Source organism: Colobus angolensis, unplaced genomic scaffold (assembly GCF_000951035.1).
Source record: "Colobus angolensis palliatus isolate OR3802 unplaced genomic scaffold, Cang.pa_1.0 Scaffold113, whole genome shotgun sequence".
Taxonomy (NCBI): domain Eukaryota; kingdom Metazoa; phylum Chordata; class Mammalia; order Primates; family Cercopithecidae; genus Colobus; species Colobus angolensis.
Window position 1 is genome coordinate 2,856,021 of NW_012112364.1, and position 17,883 is coordinate 2,873,903.

Sequence of the window (17,883 nt, forward strand, 5' to 3'; positions counted from 1 at the left end):
ACGCCATTCTCCTGCCTCAGCCTCCCGAGTAGCTGGGACTACAGGCGCCCACCATCTCGCCCGGCTAGTTTTTTGTATGTTTAGTAGAGACGGGGTTTCACCGTGTTAGCCCGGATGATCTCGATCTCCTGACCTCGTGATCCGCCCATCTCGGCCTCCCAAAGTGCTGAGATTACAGGCTTGAGCCACTGCGCCCGGCCCAAAGAAGACAAATTTCATGTTATGTGTATTTTACCACAATAAAGAGAAAAAAGAAAGAAAAAAGAACAACAAGCCTATCCAACCTGTCAAACAGGGTGGGATATACGATATTTATGGCCACTGTACTGTGTTCTAGGCATTCTTGCATCTGAAATTTCATTTAGCTTCCTGACATGCTTTCTAGGGAAGTGTGTTTCCATCAAACAAACAAGGAAAGTCAGGCTCAGCGAAATCATGGACTTGACCTAAGGTCATTCAATTGGTCCCTGGTAAAGCCAAGACTTCCGTACCTGTTATCTTTTGTTCCTTATACTATAACTAATTACCCTCCCACTCTGGCTATTACAAAAACAAAAACAAAAAAGAGAGAGAGAAAGATTACACTGCAAGTTTTTTCCATCACGTGTTTAATAATTTAAAGTTCTCCATGATAACCTCAGGCAAACTAGAATTAATCTTCAAAATCAGGTTAGTGCAAAAAGGAAACATTTCTAGTTTGTTCCTGAAACACATTCATCCTATTCGATATGCACCTTACCTTTTAATCTCTATTAATGCAAGTCAAAACCTGGTTTTTTTTTTTGTAAAACTCAAGTGGTACATTCCAAAATTGGTGGGAGAGTTATTGTCAAACACACTATCTAAAATGCAAACGACAGCAATAGCAGAATTTATAAAGCACTCAGTAAGGTGCTGTTTTCAGTGCCTTATGCATATTAACTCATTTAACCTTCACAAAATTCCTATGAACTATGTATCATCACATGAGGGTGACAGCAAATGAGGACCACCTTCAACAAAATCACCAGGAGTGCTGGCTGCAAACAGAAATCAGAGCCCGCCCCAGACCAAATGAACCTAGATTTTTCTTATGCAATGTAAGGCTAAAAATAAAATACTTGATCTATATATCATGGATTCGCCAACCAAGTTACCTTTATAAGCACAAAACAGAAAATGAGAGGTACATGACAGCCTGTGGAATACAAACATGCCAAGAATGAGAACGGGAAAGCAAAAGTAAATACTAGCACTCACATCATTCTGCAAAGACTCCGCAAAATTGTATTTGAGAATTTTATGGAGAACATAAACCTTGGCAAAAAGGTTTTACAAAACAATTCACCTTTTCAGTCAGAGACTGTCTTTCAAGTCTTACTAAGCAGATAATACATCTTAGAAGTTACTACATAGCTCTACAGAACTCAACCACAGCTCTATTTGTTATATTGTTACTACTAATATTTTTAATTGAGACAGGGTCTTGGTCCCTCACACAGGCTGGAGTGCAGTGGTGCAGTCTCAGCTCACTTTAACCTCTACCTCCCAGGCTCAAGCAATCCTCCACCTCAGCTTCCCGAGGAGCTGAGACCACAGGCAAGCAACACCATGCTCAGCTAATTTTTTATACTTTTGGTAGAGATGGAGTTTCACGATATTGCCCCAGGCTGGTCTCAAAATTCTGAGCTCAGGTGAACCACCTGCCTCAGCCTCCCAAAGTGCTGGGATTACAGGTGTGAGCTACCACGCCCAGCCTCTATTTGTTATATTATAACAATTATTCCATGGGCATATGTGGAGCCATATTGATGCTGTCCTAATTTTAAAACATTCCATGTATTTCAGAAAGTAAGCAGCACGTAAGCTTCTTTTAAAGGGCTACATATTCTGACTGCCTTCATTTTTTCTAATGGTAGTATCTCAAAATATCAAAATTAATCATGCCCCTTAACACAATAGTTCAAAAAAATGATGCATAATCAATCTATCTTCAGGATATATAAGAAAACATACTTGGCTGTGAAGAATGCTATATCAATATCTTTTTTTTTTTTTTTTTTTTTTGCAGTTGCAAGATTTAATAGAGTGAAAACAGAACTCCCATACAAAGGGACAGGACCCAAAGAGGGTAGCTGTTGCCGGCTCGAATGCCTGGGTTTATATCCCAATCAATATCTGTAAACTATTTATATAAAAAGTACTATGGTTTAAAATCCAAGTCAGTTAACTTTCTTATAATCTACTATTCTAAAATCTTTATAAATATCACAGGTTGATTTCTATAAAAAACATAGTTAACTCTGTAGCAAACACCAGTACTGAATTGAAAATAGCTTCTTGTCTACTTAAGTGCATGACACACGATAAAAAAATAGTTTGGAATACTGCATTGCACATTGCACCCATCAACCCTCCATAGAAAATACTAGCAAAGGGACCATAAAACCAGACATAGAAGGACGTCAGAAGGTGAACTAGACACATGAAAAGACCATCAGCAGGTAACAGATAGTCTCCAGCTTTCTCAGCATTTCCTCAGACTTCGTACATACTAACATGGAGTTTTGGAGTTTGGGGGTACAATTTTAGGGGCAAAAAATTGAAAGCTTTTCCAATCCTCATGTAAATTTTTGTTGAGTATAGGAGCAATGCTGTCAACTGGTGGAATACGAAAACTCACTCTTTCCCAACGATGTAACGGAAGACCCAACAACACATGAGGAGGCCACACATGCTCCCTGGGACAGCCCTGAAGAGTCATCTCTATAAATGGGTGTGTGACTACCAAACTAAACATTAAGAGAACTACTAAATTCCTGACAGTTCAATACGAACTCAAATATGATGTGAGAACTAACGTTTTGTTACAGTGAATTAAACATGTTTGCAGTTGTTACGGGTCCACTGCCGCTTGTGTGTCGGCCACATTCTAGACCCACTGTCTGGGATTCACAGGAAGCCTCGATGCAGGGGAAGAACATTCACCACTAACTCACTGTGGGCTAGAATGATTTCCAGGTGAACCGGTGTGTCCCTCAGGAAGACAGATGTTCATGTGTAGGCCCGGTGCATTCTAAGGGTTGAAAGATACGGCATGTGCCTATGTGTGCACACATTTACATAAAGCAGTGGAAGGAGGCTGGTAAAAGTATGAGAAGAAATCTTCCCTTATGTTATTTTCTGTCTTGGAGTTTTTTGACCTTCCAGTGTCCACAATGTTTGGCTTAGAAATAGGACTAACCCAGGTACAGAGAATAATGGTGGTGCCTCCCCAACACACACACACACACATGCACTATCCTGTACTTAAACTTACTTCCTCTGCTATGTCTAATCTTACACAGTGAAGAAAACTTTGTTACAATAGGTGTAGTGTTGAAACTGCACGACAGCTGGCAGTCAAAACAGTGATACTGAGAGTCCATGTTTCTGCCTCACCACGGCATCTTCATTATGTGAAACCATTCAATTTACTCTGGTACATCGATGTTAGCACCGTTAACGAATTCTGATTTGTAAAGGTAACATTAAAAATGAGTATGAGGCAGTTTTCACAAGGCTGAGTACTAGAGAAACAATTGTGATACTACTCAGCAAATGGCCTTACTGTTTTAAAATACAGAGCTCTATTTTTAAATTGTCAAGCTTGGTAACATGTTTCATATGCTAGACAGCAATACTTGCAAAACTTCCACCTTTCACTGGGATCAAAACAGAAGAGTCATATCTTCTATTCAATAATTTAAAGAATATTCCTGCCGGGTGCGGTGGCTCAAGCTTGTAATCCCAACACTTTGGGAGGCTGAGGCAGGCGGATCACTTGAGGTCAGGAGTTCGAGACTAGCCTGGCCAACATAGTGAAATCCCATCTCTACTAAAAATACAAAAAAAAATTAGCAGGGCCTGCTGGTGGGCGCCTGTAGTCCCAGCTACTCAGGAAGCTGAGGCAGGAGAATCACCTGAACCCTGGAGCAAGAGGTAGCAGTGAACCAAGATCGCACCACTGCACTCCAGCCTGGGCAACAGAGCGAGACTCTGTCTCAAAAAAAGAAAAAATTTAAAAAAAAATAATATTCCTTTATGTCATTGAATCTACAACTAAGTATTCAGTTTCCATACTATGCATAGTGACAAGTTCCTCAGAGATATTCAAAGCAGAGCCCCACAGAGCCAAAAAGTTGGTGGTCCCAAACAAGATGGAAGGGAAAAAAGGAGGGAGGGTAGAAAGACACAGATGCAGACTTTAGAGTCGCAATTCAATAAAACTCTAGTCATACGTGTGGACCGAGTTTAAGGTTTAAACTATTCTATGATAAAGAATCTTGGTGTTTGTTTGCGGGAGGAGGTGTCAGTGAATTTAATGTGAATTTATATGCAACTGTGTTCTTTCACGACACCAAAAGGAGAAGCCAGTTTCTTGATTCCACACCAATCCACACATGCACACTCAAATACATTTTAGATTTGCCTTATGCTCGCAGTCCAGCCTGCTTGTTCCTAGCAGTTACAGGCTAGAAAATATATACGTACAAAAGACCCTAATGCCCAAAACATACTTTGTGATTCTTCAGCCTGCATATTTCTCCTCTTGGCAACGTATAACTCTTGGGCAGAGTAATACGCAAGTCCACTTCCTTTTTCCCTGAATTACAGCTTATAATTGATTGTTTTGGTTATCAACGAATTAGAGAGCAAAATGAGTGGCAAAGAAGAACAACATTCGTAATAACCAGGTAACCGGTGGCAATGAGCAACTCCGTGTGAGTCTGTGAGCTCTTACACAGTGCGGCCTTAAACAGCTACATTCTCATCTAATTATATTTTTCTTGTAGAGATAGGGTCTCGCTAAGTTGCCCAGGCTGGTTTCAAATTCCTGACCTCAAACAATCTTTCTGCCTTGGCCTCCCAAAGTCCTGGGATTACAGGCGTGAGCCACTGTGCCCAGCTCTTCTCATCGAATTCTCACCATGCTGTAAGCTACGACATTATTCTACTTCCAGTTTACTAATTGGAGTATCTTGAAACCAAACAGATCTAGAGGTAGGGAAAGATCTGTCAAAAGTTTGGTGTCTCTCCAACAGAGCCAGTGCTGCTCCCACCTTGCTGGAGGAAGGAGCTCCTTCATGACGCAGCCAATAGAGGTCGCCCCTTATATGCGTATCTCTGCTCCCCTGGGAGGTCTCATACTGGGGTGAAAGGGCTTTCTGCTATTCTGAGGTCAATCACCTTGCCCCAATCCACAGTTCAAAATAGTTCAAAACAAAACTCAGAAACACAAGAAACAGCATCAACACCTTCCCCATCACAAACACTGGAACCTGGGAATCACACTTGCCTAGTGCTGTCCACTTACAGCCCCATTGCTAACCATCCCGAGTGATTCTCTTCTCCTGCCGCAGTACAGCCCCGCACCTCTTCCTGGGCAATGACGGCAGCCTCATGTGCTTATTCTCAATGCAGGGCAGGTGGCCGTGCACATCAAACCCGAGTACCATCACTTTGTCACTTGGCTCGTAAAAGCTTTTCCTGGCTACGGCAGCCCGTCTCCAGTAGCCTGGCCTTTCACAGCACTTTGTCCATCATCCCTTCTGTATTCGTCTGTTTTCACGCTGCTGATGAAGACATACCCAAGACTGGACAATTATAAAAGAAAGACGTTTAATTGGAATTACAGTTCCACATGGCTGGGGAAGCCTCACAATCATGGTGGAAGGCAAGGAGCAAGTCCCATCTTACATGGATGGCAGCGGGCAAAGTGAGAATGAGGAAGATGCAAAAGTGGAAACCCCTGACAAAACCGTCAGATCTCGTAAGATGTATTCACTACCACGAGCACAGCACGGGGGGAACCGCCCCCATGATTCAATCACCTCCCACCAGGTCCCTCCCACAACACACGGGGAAATGTGGGAGTTACAATTCAATACGAGATTTGGGTGGGCACACAGAGCCAAACCACATCAAACTTCTTCTTCCACATCTTTTCCAGGAAGACACGCAGGGCCATTACACTCTTCTGCACCCCTGCACGTGGGGTTCCCCATGTCTGGCCTGCCCTCCCCACCAAGCCCCATCCAAGTTTCCAGGCTGACTCCTACTCATCTTTCAGGCCCAGCTCATTGGTCTCTACCAGCAGCTTTGCGCCATCCTTCTACTTTCCCACCCCTGCAGTGATGCCACTAACCACACACCCCCCGTTATTGACAGAGAGGGACTGCAATGCTTACCTCACATATACCAAATGTAGGATTACGAATGGTACTTAAGGAACAAGACTTACGATCAGTCGCAGAGTTCCTGGGGCCTAAAGTAAAAGTCAGACTGGGTCTGACCAGATGACTTTCCTCTAAGGAAAGAGGGCCCTAATCAGCTGAATCTAAAGCAGGTGGCTCCCAAGTGGGGTTTGGGAAGACGCTATCAGAGCTTATATTTATATATACCTTCAAAAAATAAGCTTCAGGAACATTTATTAAATGCACTGACATTGGCGTCCCAACATGATACTACGTAATGTGGCTGGAGAGGAACCTCCTTAAATGGGAAGGGTAAGTGGTGCTATGGACTGAACTGTGTCCTTCCTAAAATTCATATGTTGAAGCCCTAACCCCCAGTGTGATGCGATCCTATTGTTGGGCCCTTTTGGAGATAATTAGGATTAGATGAGGTCACGAGGGTGGGACCCTCAACGTGGGATTAGTGCCCTTACTAGAGACAGAGAGCTCTCACTCTGTCTCTCCCTCACTCTTGCTCCTGCTCTTGCTCACTCTCTCTGTTCTGGGAGGACACAGCAAGAAGGCAGCTATCTGCAAGCTAGGAGAGAGCCCTCACCAGAACTGGATCATGCTGGCACCCGGATCTTGGACTTCCAGCCTCTAGAATTATGAGAAGACCAATGCCTGCTTGCACTCCCCAGTCTATGTATTTTGCTATGGCAGCCTGAGCTAATACAGGGACAACAGTGGCACCCTCCCTGTCTGTCTCTCTCCTTACTACCACACATTTCAGGCCCCAGCTAGGTGGAGTCATGGATCACTTTATCTAATTTAAACTAAATTAACCCTCCCAAAAGAACAAATGGCTTAAGAGTCACGCAACAAAACCACAAACTGGAAATGATACTTATTAATAATGCAATTACAAGAAAATAAAAAGCAGCAGAATTGACACCTACATTCCTAGTAAAAGCTCTTTAAAACCATTTTTACTAGGTTAAACATTAGGGTAATTTAATTAAATCTGACAAATCGGCCAAAAACATTCAAAATAATAGAAAAGACTGTGAAAAATATGTATTTACATCCACAATTCTTAAATACATACTGGGTCTTCAGTAATAACAATGATAGCACATGTACATGAGTGTTTTAAATATCAAACATAAATATCAAAGGTTCACGCTAAAAATTTTTACAGGCCAGGTGCGGTGGCTCACACCTGTAATCCCAGCACTTTGGGAGGCCGAGGAGGGTGGATCATGGGGTCCGGAGATCGAGACCATCCTGGCCAAAATGGTGAAACCCCATCTCTAATAAAATACAAAAAGTTAGCCAGGCGTGGTGGCATCCACCTGTAGTCCCAGCTACTTGGGAGGCTGAGGCAGGGGAATCACTTGAACCCAGGAGGCAGAAGTTGCAGTGAGCCAAGATCACACCACTACATTCCAGCCTGGTGACAGAGCAAGACTCTGTCTCAAAAAAAAAAAAAAAGATGTACAAATGGGACATCCAATGAAAAAGTTTTGGAGACCACTGATATAGACAGACCACTTACATGAGAGTTAGGTCCACTCTCAAGCTGAAGTCTTTTCTAAGCTGAAACCTGCCAATGGTCTCCAAAAAAGTCTTTCAAGTGATGGTATATGTTATACGTATACTGAATATGCCTAGAATAATCCATCAGAGTGACTAACACCATCCCAAAATCAGCCCGAAATCATTTTTAATGACATCTAATATAAAATAGTACCGGCTAAAAACGTATGATTTCAGTTTTGAAGAGCTGGCTTTCATTTAAGAGAAAAGAATGGGTCAGCATTTGAATGACCAAACCCAACCTCATGGATTTCAGGAAATTTCTTTGTTAAACATCCCTACATCCCCACAATGGTCAGACCTCTCTTTTTGTTCTCTCTAAGCATTGTCCCTCTTGAAAGGGTTGCTGATTAGCATTTCTGAGTCAGCTTTTGCTGTCTGTTGAGTGACTCAGCCAGAAGTAGTAGAACAAACACTTAGATGCAACTTTCTGGATAACGACACAGAAGCTCACATGACTAAACTGAGCAGAAACAGAGCAGTCTACTTTGCTACCTAGTTTTTCAACTTAAGCAACTAGATCAGACATTATGCAAACAAACTCTTGGTGCTGTTTGTGAGCATAGGGAATGTTCTTAGATGCCCAGAGAGCAAGGGTTTTCCCATCTATTCATCACAACAAACATATGAAGATATTGATCCTTTTTCCGTCTGACCATCTTCCCTTCAAAATCGTGTCTGTTTCCAGTTAAGGACCCAAACATTTACCAAAGTATTCAACAGAAAAACAAGAGTTTAGCATTTCTAGTTGATTTTAAGATTTGTTTAATTTTGAGAAAATTTACACTTTTTTTCTTTTTTGAGATGGAGTTTCACTCTCATCACCTAGGCTTGAGTGCAATGGTGCGATATTTGCTCACTGCAACCTCCGCCTCCTGGGTTCAGGTGATTCTCCAGCCTCAGCCTCCTGAGTAGCTGGGATCACAGGTGCCCACCACCATGCCTGGCTAATTTCTGTATGTTTAGTAGAGATGGGGTTTCACCATGTTGGCCAGGCTGGTCTCGAACTCCTGACCTCAGGTGATCTGCCCACCTCAGCCTCCCAAAGTGCTGGGATTGCAGGTGTGAGCCACCGCACCTGGCTGAAAATTGTATACTTGTAGAAGAGTTGCAAAAATAATAGAGCTGAAATCTATCCTTCACCCAGTTTCCCCACAATGTTAGCATCTTACATCACCCATCACCATAGCACAATTATCAAAACTAAGAAAATAACACTGGCACAAGGCTAAACTAATTACAGACTTAATTCAAGATTCACCAGTTTTTCCACCAATTTATCTTTTCTGTTCCAGAATCCAATTCAGGGACCCACACAGTACTTACCTGACATGTCTTGGGTCTCTTCCGATTCTGGTTGAATTTTAATTTGTCTCACAAATCCTGATGCTTAATTCTTTTTAGTCAAGAATCATAAATGCTCCCAAGTTCACAGCAGACAATAAGAGTTAACAGATTTGGGAAGAGGAGAGAGGGGAAATAAATTACTGGCCAAAATTCTCAAACCAAATGCCTTTACCTATTTTAAACAGTGGGAATGGCACACATGTTTCTTTGGTCAAATTCAAACTGGGCTCCATTATCCACCCACACAGGGGTCAACTTGATAAAGAAACCACCATGCAAGTCTGTCCTCTCAGACATTTGCTGTTTCCTTAGAAACACCAAATATAAAACTAGCCCAATGCTGACAGGCTTTTCTGTTGCTAAAAATACGCTTCAAGAAAGCTCACACATTCAATGGTTACCTGGAATGTACCACGCCAAAGCTCCCCCAATTCCAATATTTTCATCTGCAGGACTCCTCAAAAGACTTGTCCAGGGGTGTAAAGCTGATAACAGTTCTCATTACAAGATTCTTCCATGGCATTAATTGCTGCTGGTACATCCAAAATAAGAACTCAGGATTGTGGTGCCATTCACGTTCAGAAAATACAGTGCCTGGCTTGGAAATTACCCAAGTATATCTGCTTCTAAACCAAAAGCAGCATACCCAGAAGGAAAATCTTGAGACTATTTCAACATCAGCAATTACTCTTGATGAGGAATACTTTTACCTTTGTCAAGCTTGATAAACTGCAGTCTCAAACCAGAGACTATGGAAACCTGTTTTTTAAGATAATGATCTTTACATCACTCAAAAAAAGTTATGATTCTGCCAGACGTCATGGCTCATGCCTGTAATCCCAGAACTTTGGGAGGAAAGGGCAGGAGGATCACTTGAGGTCAGGAGTTCGAGACCAGCGTGGCCAACATGGTGAAACCTCGTTCTCTACCAAAAACGCAAAAATCAGCCGGCCGTGGTGGTGGGTGCCTATAATCCCAGCTACTCGAGAGGCTGAGGGGCAGGAGAATCGCTTGAACCCAGGAGGCAGAGGTTTGCAGTGAGTGGAGTTCACGCCACTGCACTGTAGCCTGGCCAATAGAATGAGACTCCATCTCAAAAAAAAAAAAAAAGTTATGATTCTAACTAGGATGCTGGTATTGCTTCTTTGCTAAACTATAAGCAGCTTGTGCATTAAGACCAGATCCTACATAAATTCTGTAGCATTAAAACATTTAGAGAATTCTTCATCCTCACAGGACTCAATGACATTGAATCTAGTACCACATATACAATCTCTCTCCACTATTCATGGACCAATTGGTTATTGAAGATTATTTTGTTCTTTTTATTCCTTAAGACAAAAATATTCTTTTAGAACTATGATCCCATCCAATTAAACTTAAGGGCTTCTGCACAGCAAAATAAACTATCAACAGAGCGAACAGACAACCTACAGAATGGGAGAAAATATATGCAAACTATGCATCTGACAGAGGTCTAATATCCAGCATCTATAGGGAACTGAAACAAATTTACAAGAACAAAACACTAACAACAGCGTTAAAAAGTACACAAAGGATGTAACAGACACTTTTCTAAAGAAGACACACATGCGGCCAACAAACATTTGAAAAAAAATGCTCACGATCACCGAACATTAGAGAAATGCAAATCAAAACCACAATGAGATACCATCTCACACCACTCAGAATGGCTATTGAAAAAGCCAAAGGCCGAGCGCGGTGGCTCAAGCCTGTAATCCCAGCACTTTGGGAGGCCGAGACGGGCCGATCACAAGGTCAGGAGATCGAGACCATCCTGGCTAACACGGTGAAACCCCGTCTCTACTAAAATACAAAAAATTAGCCGGGCGTGTTGGCGGGCGCTTGTAGTCCCAGCTACTCGGGAGGCTGAGGCAGGAGAATGGCGTGAACCCAGGAGGCGGAGCTTGCAGTGAGCTGAGATCTGGCCACTGCACTCCAGCCTGGGCGACAGAGCAAGACTCCGTCTCAAAAAAAAAAAAAAAAAAAAGAAAAAGCCAAAAACTAACATATGCTGGTGAGGTTGCAGAGAAAAGGGAACACTTGCACACTGTTGGTGAGAGTGTAAATTATTGTGAAAAGCAGTTTGGAGGTTTTTCAAAGAGCTAAAAACCCAACTACCATTCAACCCAGCAATCCTATTACTGGGTATATACCCAGAGGAACATAAGTCCTACTACCATAAAGGCACGTGGACTTCAATACTCACTGCAGCACTATTCACAACAGCAACGACATAGAATCAACCTAAATGTCCATCAATGACAGACTGGATAAAGAAAATGTACATATACACCATGGAATACTACGCAGCCATAAAAAAGAATGAGATCACGTCTTTTGCAGGAACGTGGATTGAGGGGGAGACCATTATCCTTAGCAAACTAACACAGGAACAGATCATCAAACACCGCATGTTCTCACTTACAGAAGGGAGCTAAATGATGAGAACTCATGGACACAAGGAAGGAAACAACAGACACTGAGGCCTACCTGAGGGTGGAGGGTGGGAGAAGGAAGAGGTGCAGAAAAAATAACTATTGAGGCCGGGCACAGTGGCTCACACCTGTAATCCCAGCACTTTGGGAGGCCAAGGCGGGTGGATCACCTGAGGTCAGGAGTTTGAGATCAGCCTGGCGAACATGGAGAAACCCCGTCTCTACTACAAATATAAAAATTAGCCAGGCATGGTGGCGCACGCCTGTAATCCCAGTTACTCCGGAGGCTAAGGCTCGAACCCAGGAGGCAGAGGTTGCAGTGAGCCAAGATTGCACCACTGCACTCCAGCCTGGGCAAGAGAGTGAGACTCTGTCTCAGATGATAATAATAATAATAATAACAATAATAATAACTATTGAATACTAGGCTTAGTATCTGGGTGATGAAATAATATGTACAACAGACCCCTATGACATGAGTTTACCTGTATAACAAACCTGCACACATACCCCTGAACCTAAAATATAAGTTAAAACAAAACAACCAAAAAAACAAGGTAAAAAAAACTTAGGATCTCAGCACAATATTATAAACAATGATACTGTGCCAAACTAGCACACAGTGCTCAATTCCTTTTTCTGTAAAGGTAATACTCTATTTAAAATTTACCTTGGAAAGCCAACAAAAATTTATCAAAAATTTATATGAAGTAATTTTCCTTTAAGGCAAACCAACCTGAAGAAATGCAGTAACTTGACAAAGCTCGAGTTATCACTGTGATTAAGTTTTTGCTAGCTAAAACGCCCACCTGAAATGAATGAGTCATTCAAAACTGAGTAACTGTAAACATTCCTAACTAGCTTTGAAGACCTCATTTCGAATATTGAAGAAAACTGCCTTATGGCTTTGACATTCACTATTTCAAATGGCATGCTGATAATCACATAGAAAGATGACATATGTCTGATAGTGATAACGTAAGTATTGCTCATTCCTTTGATCAGTACATTATTTCAAGATTTTTCTGGGGGAAAAAAACATTTTAACTTTAAACGTTTTTGAAAATTTAGATCTATAAAATTAAAAATTCACCACCTGTTTCCTCTAAATAGTGAGCTTTCATAAGCATTTAATATTTAACTTAAAAGGATATGATGCTATTTATACAAAATGTCCAGTACAGGGAAATCTATAGAAATATAAAGTGGCCGAGCGCGGTGGCTCAAGCCTGTAATCCCAGCACTTTGGGAGGCCGAGACGGGCAGATCACGAGGTCAGGAGATCGAGACCATCCTGGCTAACATGGTGAAACCCCATCTCTATTAAAAAATACAAAAAACTAGCCGGGCGAGGTGGCGGGCGCCTGTAGTCCCAGCTACTTGGGAGGCTGAGGCAGGAGAATGGCGTAAACCCGGGAGGCGGAGCTTGCAGTGAGCTGAGATCTGGCCACTGCACTCCAGCCCGGGCGACAGAGTGAGACTCCGTCTCAAAAAAAAAAAAAAAGAAATATAAAGTAAATTTGTGGTTCCTTAGGGGTGGGGGGAGGAAGGGATGGGAGATGATAGCTAGAGTATAATATTTCTTTTGGAGGTGACGAAAATGTTCCAAAATTGACTGTGATGATAGTTGCACAACTCTATGAATATATTAAAAATCACTGAACTGTATACTTTAGATGGCTGAATTATGCACTAAAACCTTTAAAACATTTGAAAGGAGATATGATTGTACACTTCAAGAAAAGGAGATCTTGTTAGGTGGACACATACATAATCCTACATATGTATATAAACATTGAATCCCATTAATTACTATTCACTTCTAGAGGATGAGAAAGTTACTGTTCTCATAGTTAAGGTCCTAGAAAATCAATCCCTAGTAGAAAAAGACTACTTCATCATTCTCCATCATTATGATCATCTGAATTCATTGGCTTCAATAATGAAAAACTTAATAAACCTACCACAGGCTTCGGATCAAACACTGGCGTTACTTTCAGTGTCAAGAACAAGAACAAGGTTTGGTGAGACATCTACATACATGGCACAGTCCCTCCCAAAAATTCAAGGAATTGGCCAGAATTTGGAGTTCTCACGTAGTGCATTCCCCTGGAGGTGCTAAGGCCACAGTGGACCCCAGAGGGGACCTCACTCCTGCTTTCTAGGCATTTCCCCAGACCCACCCTCTTTTTTAAGTCACATCAATTCCATTCCAGTAACCTTGGGCCATGGAATTCCTGTCCTGAATGATAGCATGTCGCCCCTCGCTGCCCTCCCTCTCTCTGCATCAAACTCCCATTCCCAGTCAAACGCCAGCTGCCCAGAAAGGCAAGCGCAGAGCAACTGCTATGATCCAGAGGGTTTCAAGCCAAAACGGGCTTAGGGTTGAGGAAAGTAGGGGAGAGAACTCTGTTCCAGCAAGGACAGGCCTGCCAGAGGGTACAACGTTCAGGTAAGTCAGACAGCCCTGAGTGTGCAGACTAGCCTGAGCCTCATCTATCCCATGTGGTCCTGTCTTTTCAAAAAGCTCACTTTAGGGGCAAGCGAACTGGGATAAACTCTCCATGCCCCTGCCTCTAAGAAAACCATTAACCTTTTCTCCAGAAAAATTGTATTAAAAAAGAAATCCTTTATCCTTTTATAAAAATATTCCTTTGAATAGCTTTACTAACTTTTAGCAAACGTTCATGGCCAAGATAAAAGGCCTAACTTGAGTTCGGTAACATTAAAGTGCTAAAATAACATGGCTCGACATTTTCTAAAATCCTTACACCATAATGCTAAGAAGCTTTATAATCATTGTTGTTTGTTTGTTTGTTTGTTTGAGACAGAGTCTTGCTCTGTCGCCCAGGCCAGAGTGCAGTGGTGTGATTTTGGCTCATTGCAATCTCCGCCTCCTGGATTCAAGTGATTCTTGTGCCGCAGCCTCTCAAATAGCTGGGGACTACAGGCATGCACCACCACACCCAGCTAATTTTTGTATTTTTGGTAGAGATGGGGTTTTCCCGTGTTGGCCAGGCTGATCTCAAATTCCTAGCCTCAAGTGATCCACTCACCTTGGCCTCCCAAACTGCTGGGATTACAGGTTAGCCATTGCACTTGGCCTATAATCAATTTTTTAAAAAACTACAAGTCACTGATAACCATTAGTAATTCCTATTTAAACACACCGTCAAGGTGAACCAAACACTCAAAGGCCATCTTAAAGAACATCAAGGACCACATTTTAATTTCTTAGACCCTATCCAGTGCACACAGAAACTTATGCTCACAGTATAAGCCATGAACTCAGAAATTATATGAATTGTAATATATTTCAACTAATTCAATTATATACTTATATAAAGCTTTAAATAGAATAGTTGGTAACTGCCTACTTTATTCCTAACTGACCCACTGTACATCCACAACTTACTCTGCCTCTTTCAAAACAGTACAAATGAAACTGCACAGCAGGCAGTCACTCAGAATCCCTCTGGCTAATAATACAATCAGTCTCAGTCAACTTTCAACCTTGATTACAGAACAGGTAGTGAAGCTCCATTATCAGTGCTCTTAAAAATCTTTACCTTCCAGCTGCGCATGGTGGCTCACGCCTGTAATTCCAGCACTTCGGGAGGCTGAGGCAGGTGGATTACCTGAGGTCAGTAGTTTGAGACCAGCCTGGCCAACATAGCGAAGCCCCGTCTCTACTAAAAATACAAAAATTAACGGGCACAGTGGCAGGCACCTGTAATCCCAGCTACCTGGGAGGCTAAGAATCACTTAAACCCAGGAGGCAGAGGTTGCAGTGAGCCGAGATCATACCACTGCACTCCAGCCTGGGGGACACAGCAAGACTCCGTCTCACACACAAAAAAAAATTTTTCTCTTCCATTAAAACAAAAGAAGTTAGACAAAAACAAAGGTCTCTATTTTATTCTCCCAGACTTAGGCATACACAAATGGATAACAAAATTAAAGGAATTCATAGGAATTAAGCAAAACTACAACTTGAAAACACACTAGATTGTAAAAAGAAAAGTAGCTCTTCAATTCCCATATCCTTACACAGTGTATATATTTTAGAAAATCACCTTTTTGAAAGCAATTCAATAGAAACACATACGAGAAGGTGTGAAGAAATGGAACTATATGAGCAGGGCAGGATTCCAAATGGTTTAGGTAAAGTCACAGAGTTGTGCAACCATCACCCCAAAATGAAACCTCAGCCACATTCACAGTCATTCCCACATCCCTCCAACCGTTTCCCTCTTCTCCCGCCCCAGGAATCTACCTCATAACTCTATAAATCTGCCTCTTCTGGATACTTCATATAAATGGAATCATGCACTATGAGGCCTTTTGTGACTGGCTTCTTCTACTTAGCATAATGCTTTCAAGTCTCATCCATGTTGTACAATGTGTCAATATTTCATTCCTTTTTACGGCCCAATAGTATTCCATTGTACGGATATACTTCATTTTATTTATTCATTTATCAGCTGATGGACATTTAGATTACTTCTACTTTTGGGCTATTCATAATAATGCTGCTGTGAAATATATGTATACGAGTTTTTGTGTGGACGTAGGTTTTCATTTCTCTTGGGCAGATATACCCAGGAGTGGAATAGCTAGGTCATATGGGAACTTTACACTGAACCTTTTGAAGAACTACCAAACTGTTTTCCAAAGCAGCTCCATCGTTTTTCATCCCCAACAGCAATGCATGAGGGTACCAAGTTCTCTAAATCATCGCCAATACTTGTTATTTGTCTTTTTGATTGGAGCCACCCTAGTTAATGAAGTGGTAACTCACTATGGTTGATGCTCTGTATCTTAAACGAAGCCCACACATTCTGAAATGGGGACTCAGCTATTCTTCTAAGTTACACTTTCAAGTATAAAATATGCCCAACTGTCATTCTTAAAACCCAAAATAAAGCTGCATAATCTAACACCCCTTTAATAAGTGAAAATTCCACCTCCACATAATATGCACCATTATTCTACCCCAATAACGTCCAACAGCTTGACCTTTCTAAATAAAGATGTCAGGCTAAGACGTCTGTACAAGTGTTAGTGCAGTGGTGGAATACTTGAACATATAACAAAGTTTTTGTCTTTCAAAAAAGAACACTGGATTGGAACTCAGGTTTGTCAATAATCTATGTGTAACTTGATAAATCACTGAACTTCTCTACACCCAAGCATGGTGATCTGAGCAGCTCACAGAACTACATCTTAAGTCACTCCCAGATACAAAGTTGTTTAAGCCTGAAAGTTTAATGAAATTAGAAAATGTACACACACCCGTGCTAAAGAACTAGCTTTGCACAGCAGGAAAAAAAAAAATTTACCCTTAGCAGTCAGATGGGCTGGATTCAATTTCCAGGTCTGCCATTTAGGAGCTGTATGACTATAGGTACATTATTTAGCATCTTTATATTCCAGTCTCCTGGCCCGCTTCAAGAGGTTATGAAGATTCACTAAGCTGCTATAGCCAGAGTGTGTGACATAGCTGCCAGCAAAAGTAGACATTTAAACGGTAGCTTCTGTCCATCTTTCTGCTAACTCTGGGCAAAGTTTCCCAGCAAATAACGACCTCTTAACAATTATCGTGGACCACTGACAACTGAATGTGAGTCCTTGTGACTTGTGGGATTCCCTGATGAAGCACGTCCCCCATAGTATGGTCTGCAAATTGCTAAAGAGAGCTATCAACTGGCTTAAAACAAGGCTAGAAGGGGCTTCCGGGAAGGAAGCCCAGGCATGAAAAGGGCAGAGACCTCATTTTTGTCGGTGACATTAGAGGGAAAACTTCTCAGGGCTCACAGGCAGGCTGGGCGCAGAACGGATGCGCAGGAGAGGACGGCAAGGGCTGCATTCGCACGAGCCCATTGGAAGCGCGGGGCTGCACTGCGGGCTGCTGGGGTGGGGAGGGGGCAGGGGAAGGCTCTGGAGATGGATGGGGGCCGGCCAGGTGCACGGCCAAGCCCCGCGCAGGAGGGCGAGCCCCTTCCCCGCTGCGACTCCACCGCCTTCCGCGCGAGCCGGCCGCCTTCTCCTACCTGATCTGGTTGTCGCGGAATTTGTTGAGATGCGGTTGGTTGAGGTAAATGGTGCGGGCGGGTGCCTCCAGCTGGTCTCCAACAGACGTGGCCCGGGACATCTCATCCTCTGCCTTCTTATAGCCCAAAGAAGAACGAACTGGTCCTGCAGAGACAGGGCGCAGGCAGAGAATACGACACAAAGAAGTCAACCGCCAGGCGGGAGGCGGCGAGCGCGGGCCGCGGGCGGGC

At 42.5% G+C, this 17,883-nt stretch overlaps 1 protein-coding gene across 1 annotated transcript in view; it reads right to left on the reverse strand.

The window, feature by feature from the left end:
* Window positions 1-17,877, reverse strand: part of ATP8A2 (ATPase, aminophospholipid transporter, class I, type 8A, member 2) — a 560,732-nt gene extending 542,855 nt beyond the window's left edge. The window contains 1 exon segment of the mRNA XM_011958629.1: window positions 17,653-17,877. Coding sequence (XP_011814019.1) covers window positions 17,653-17,753 — 101 coding nt within the window. The 5' untranslated portion in view covers window positions 17,754-17,877.
* Between the last annotated feature and the right edge of the window lie 6 nt (window positions 17,878-17,883).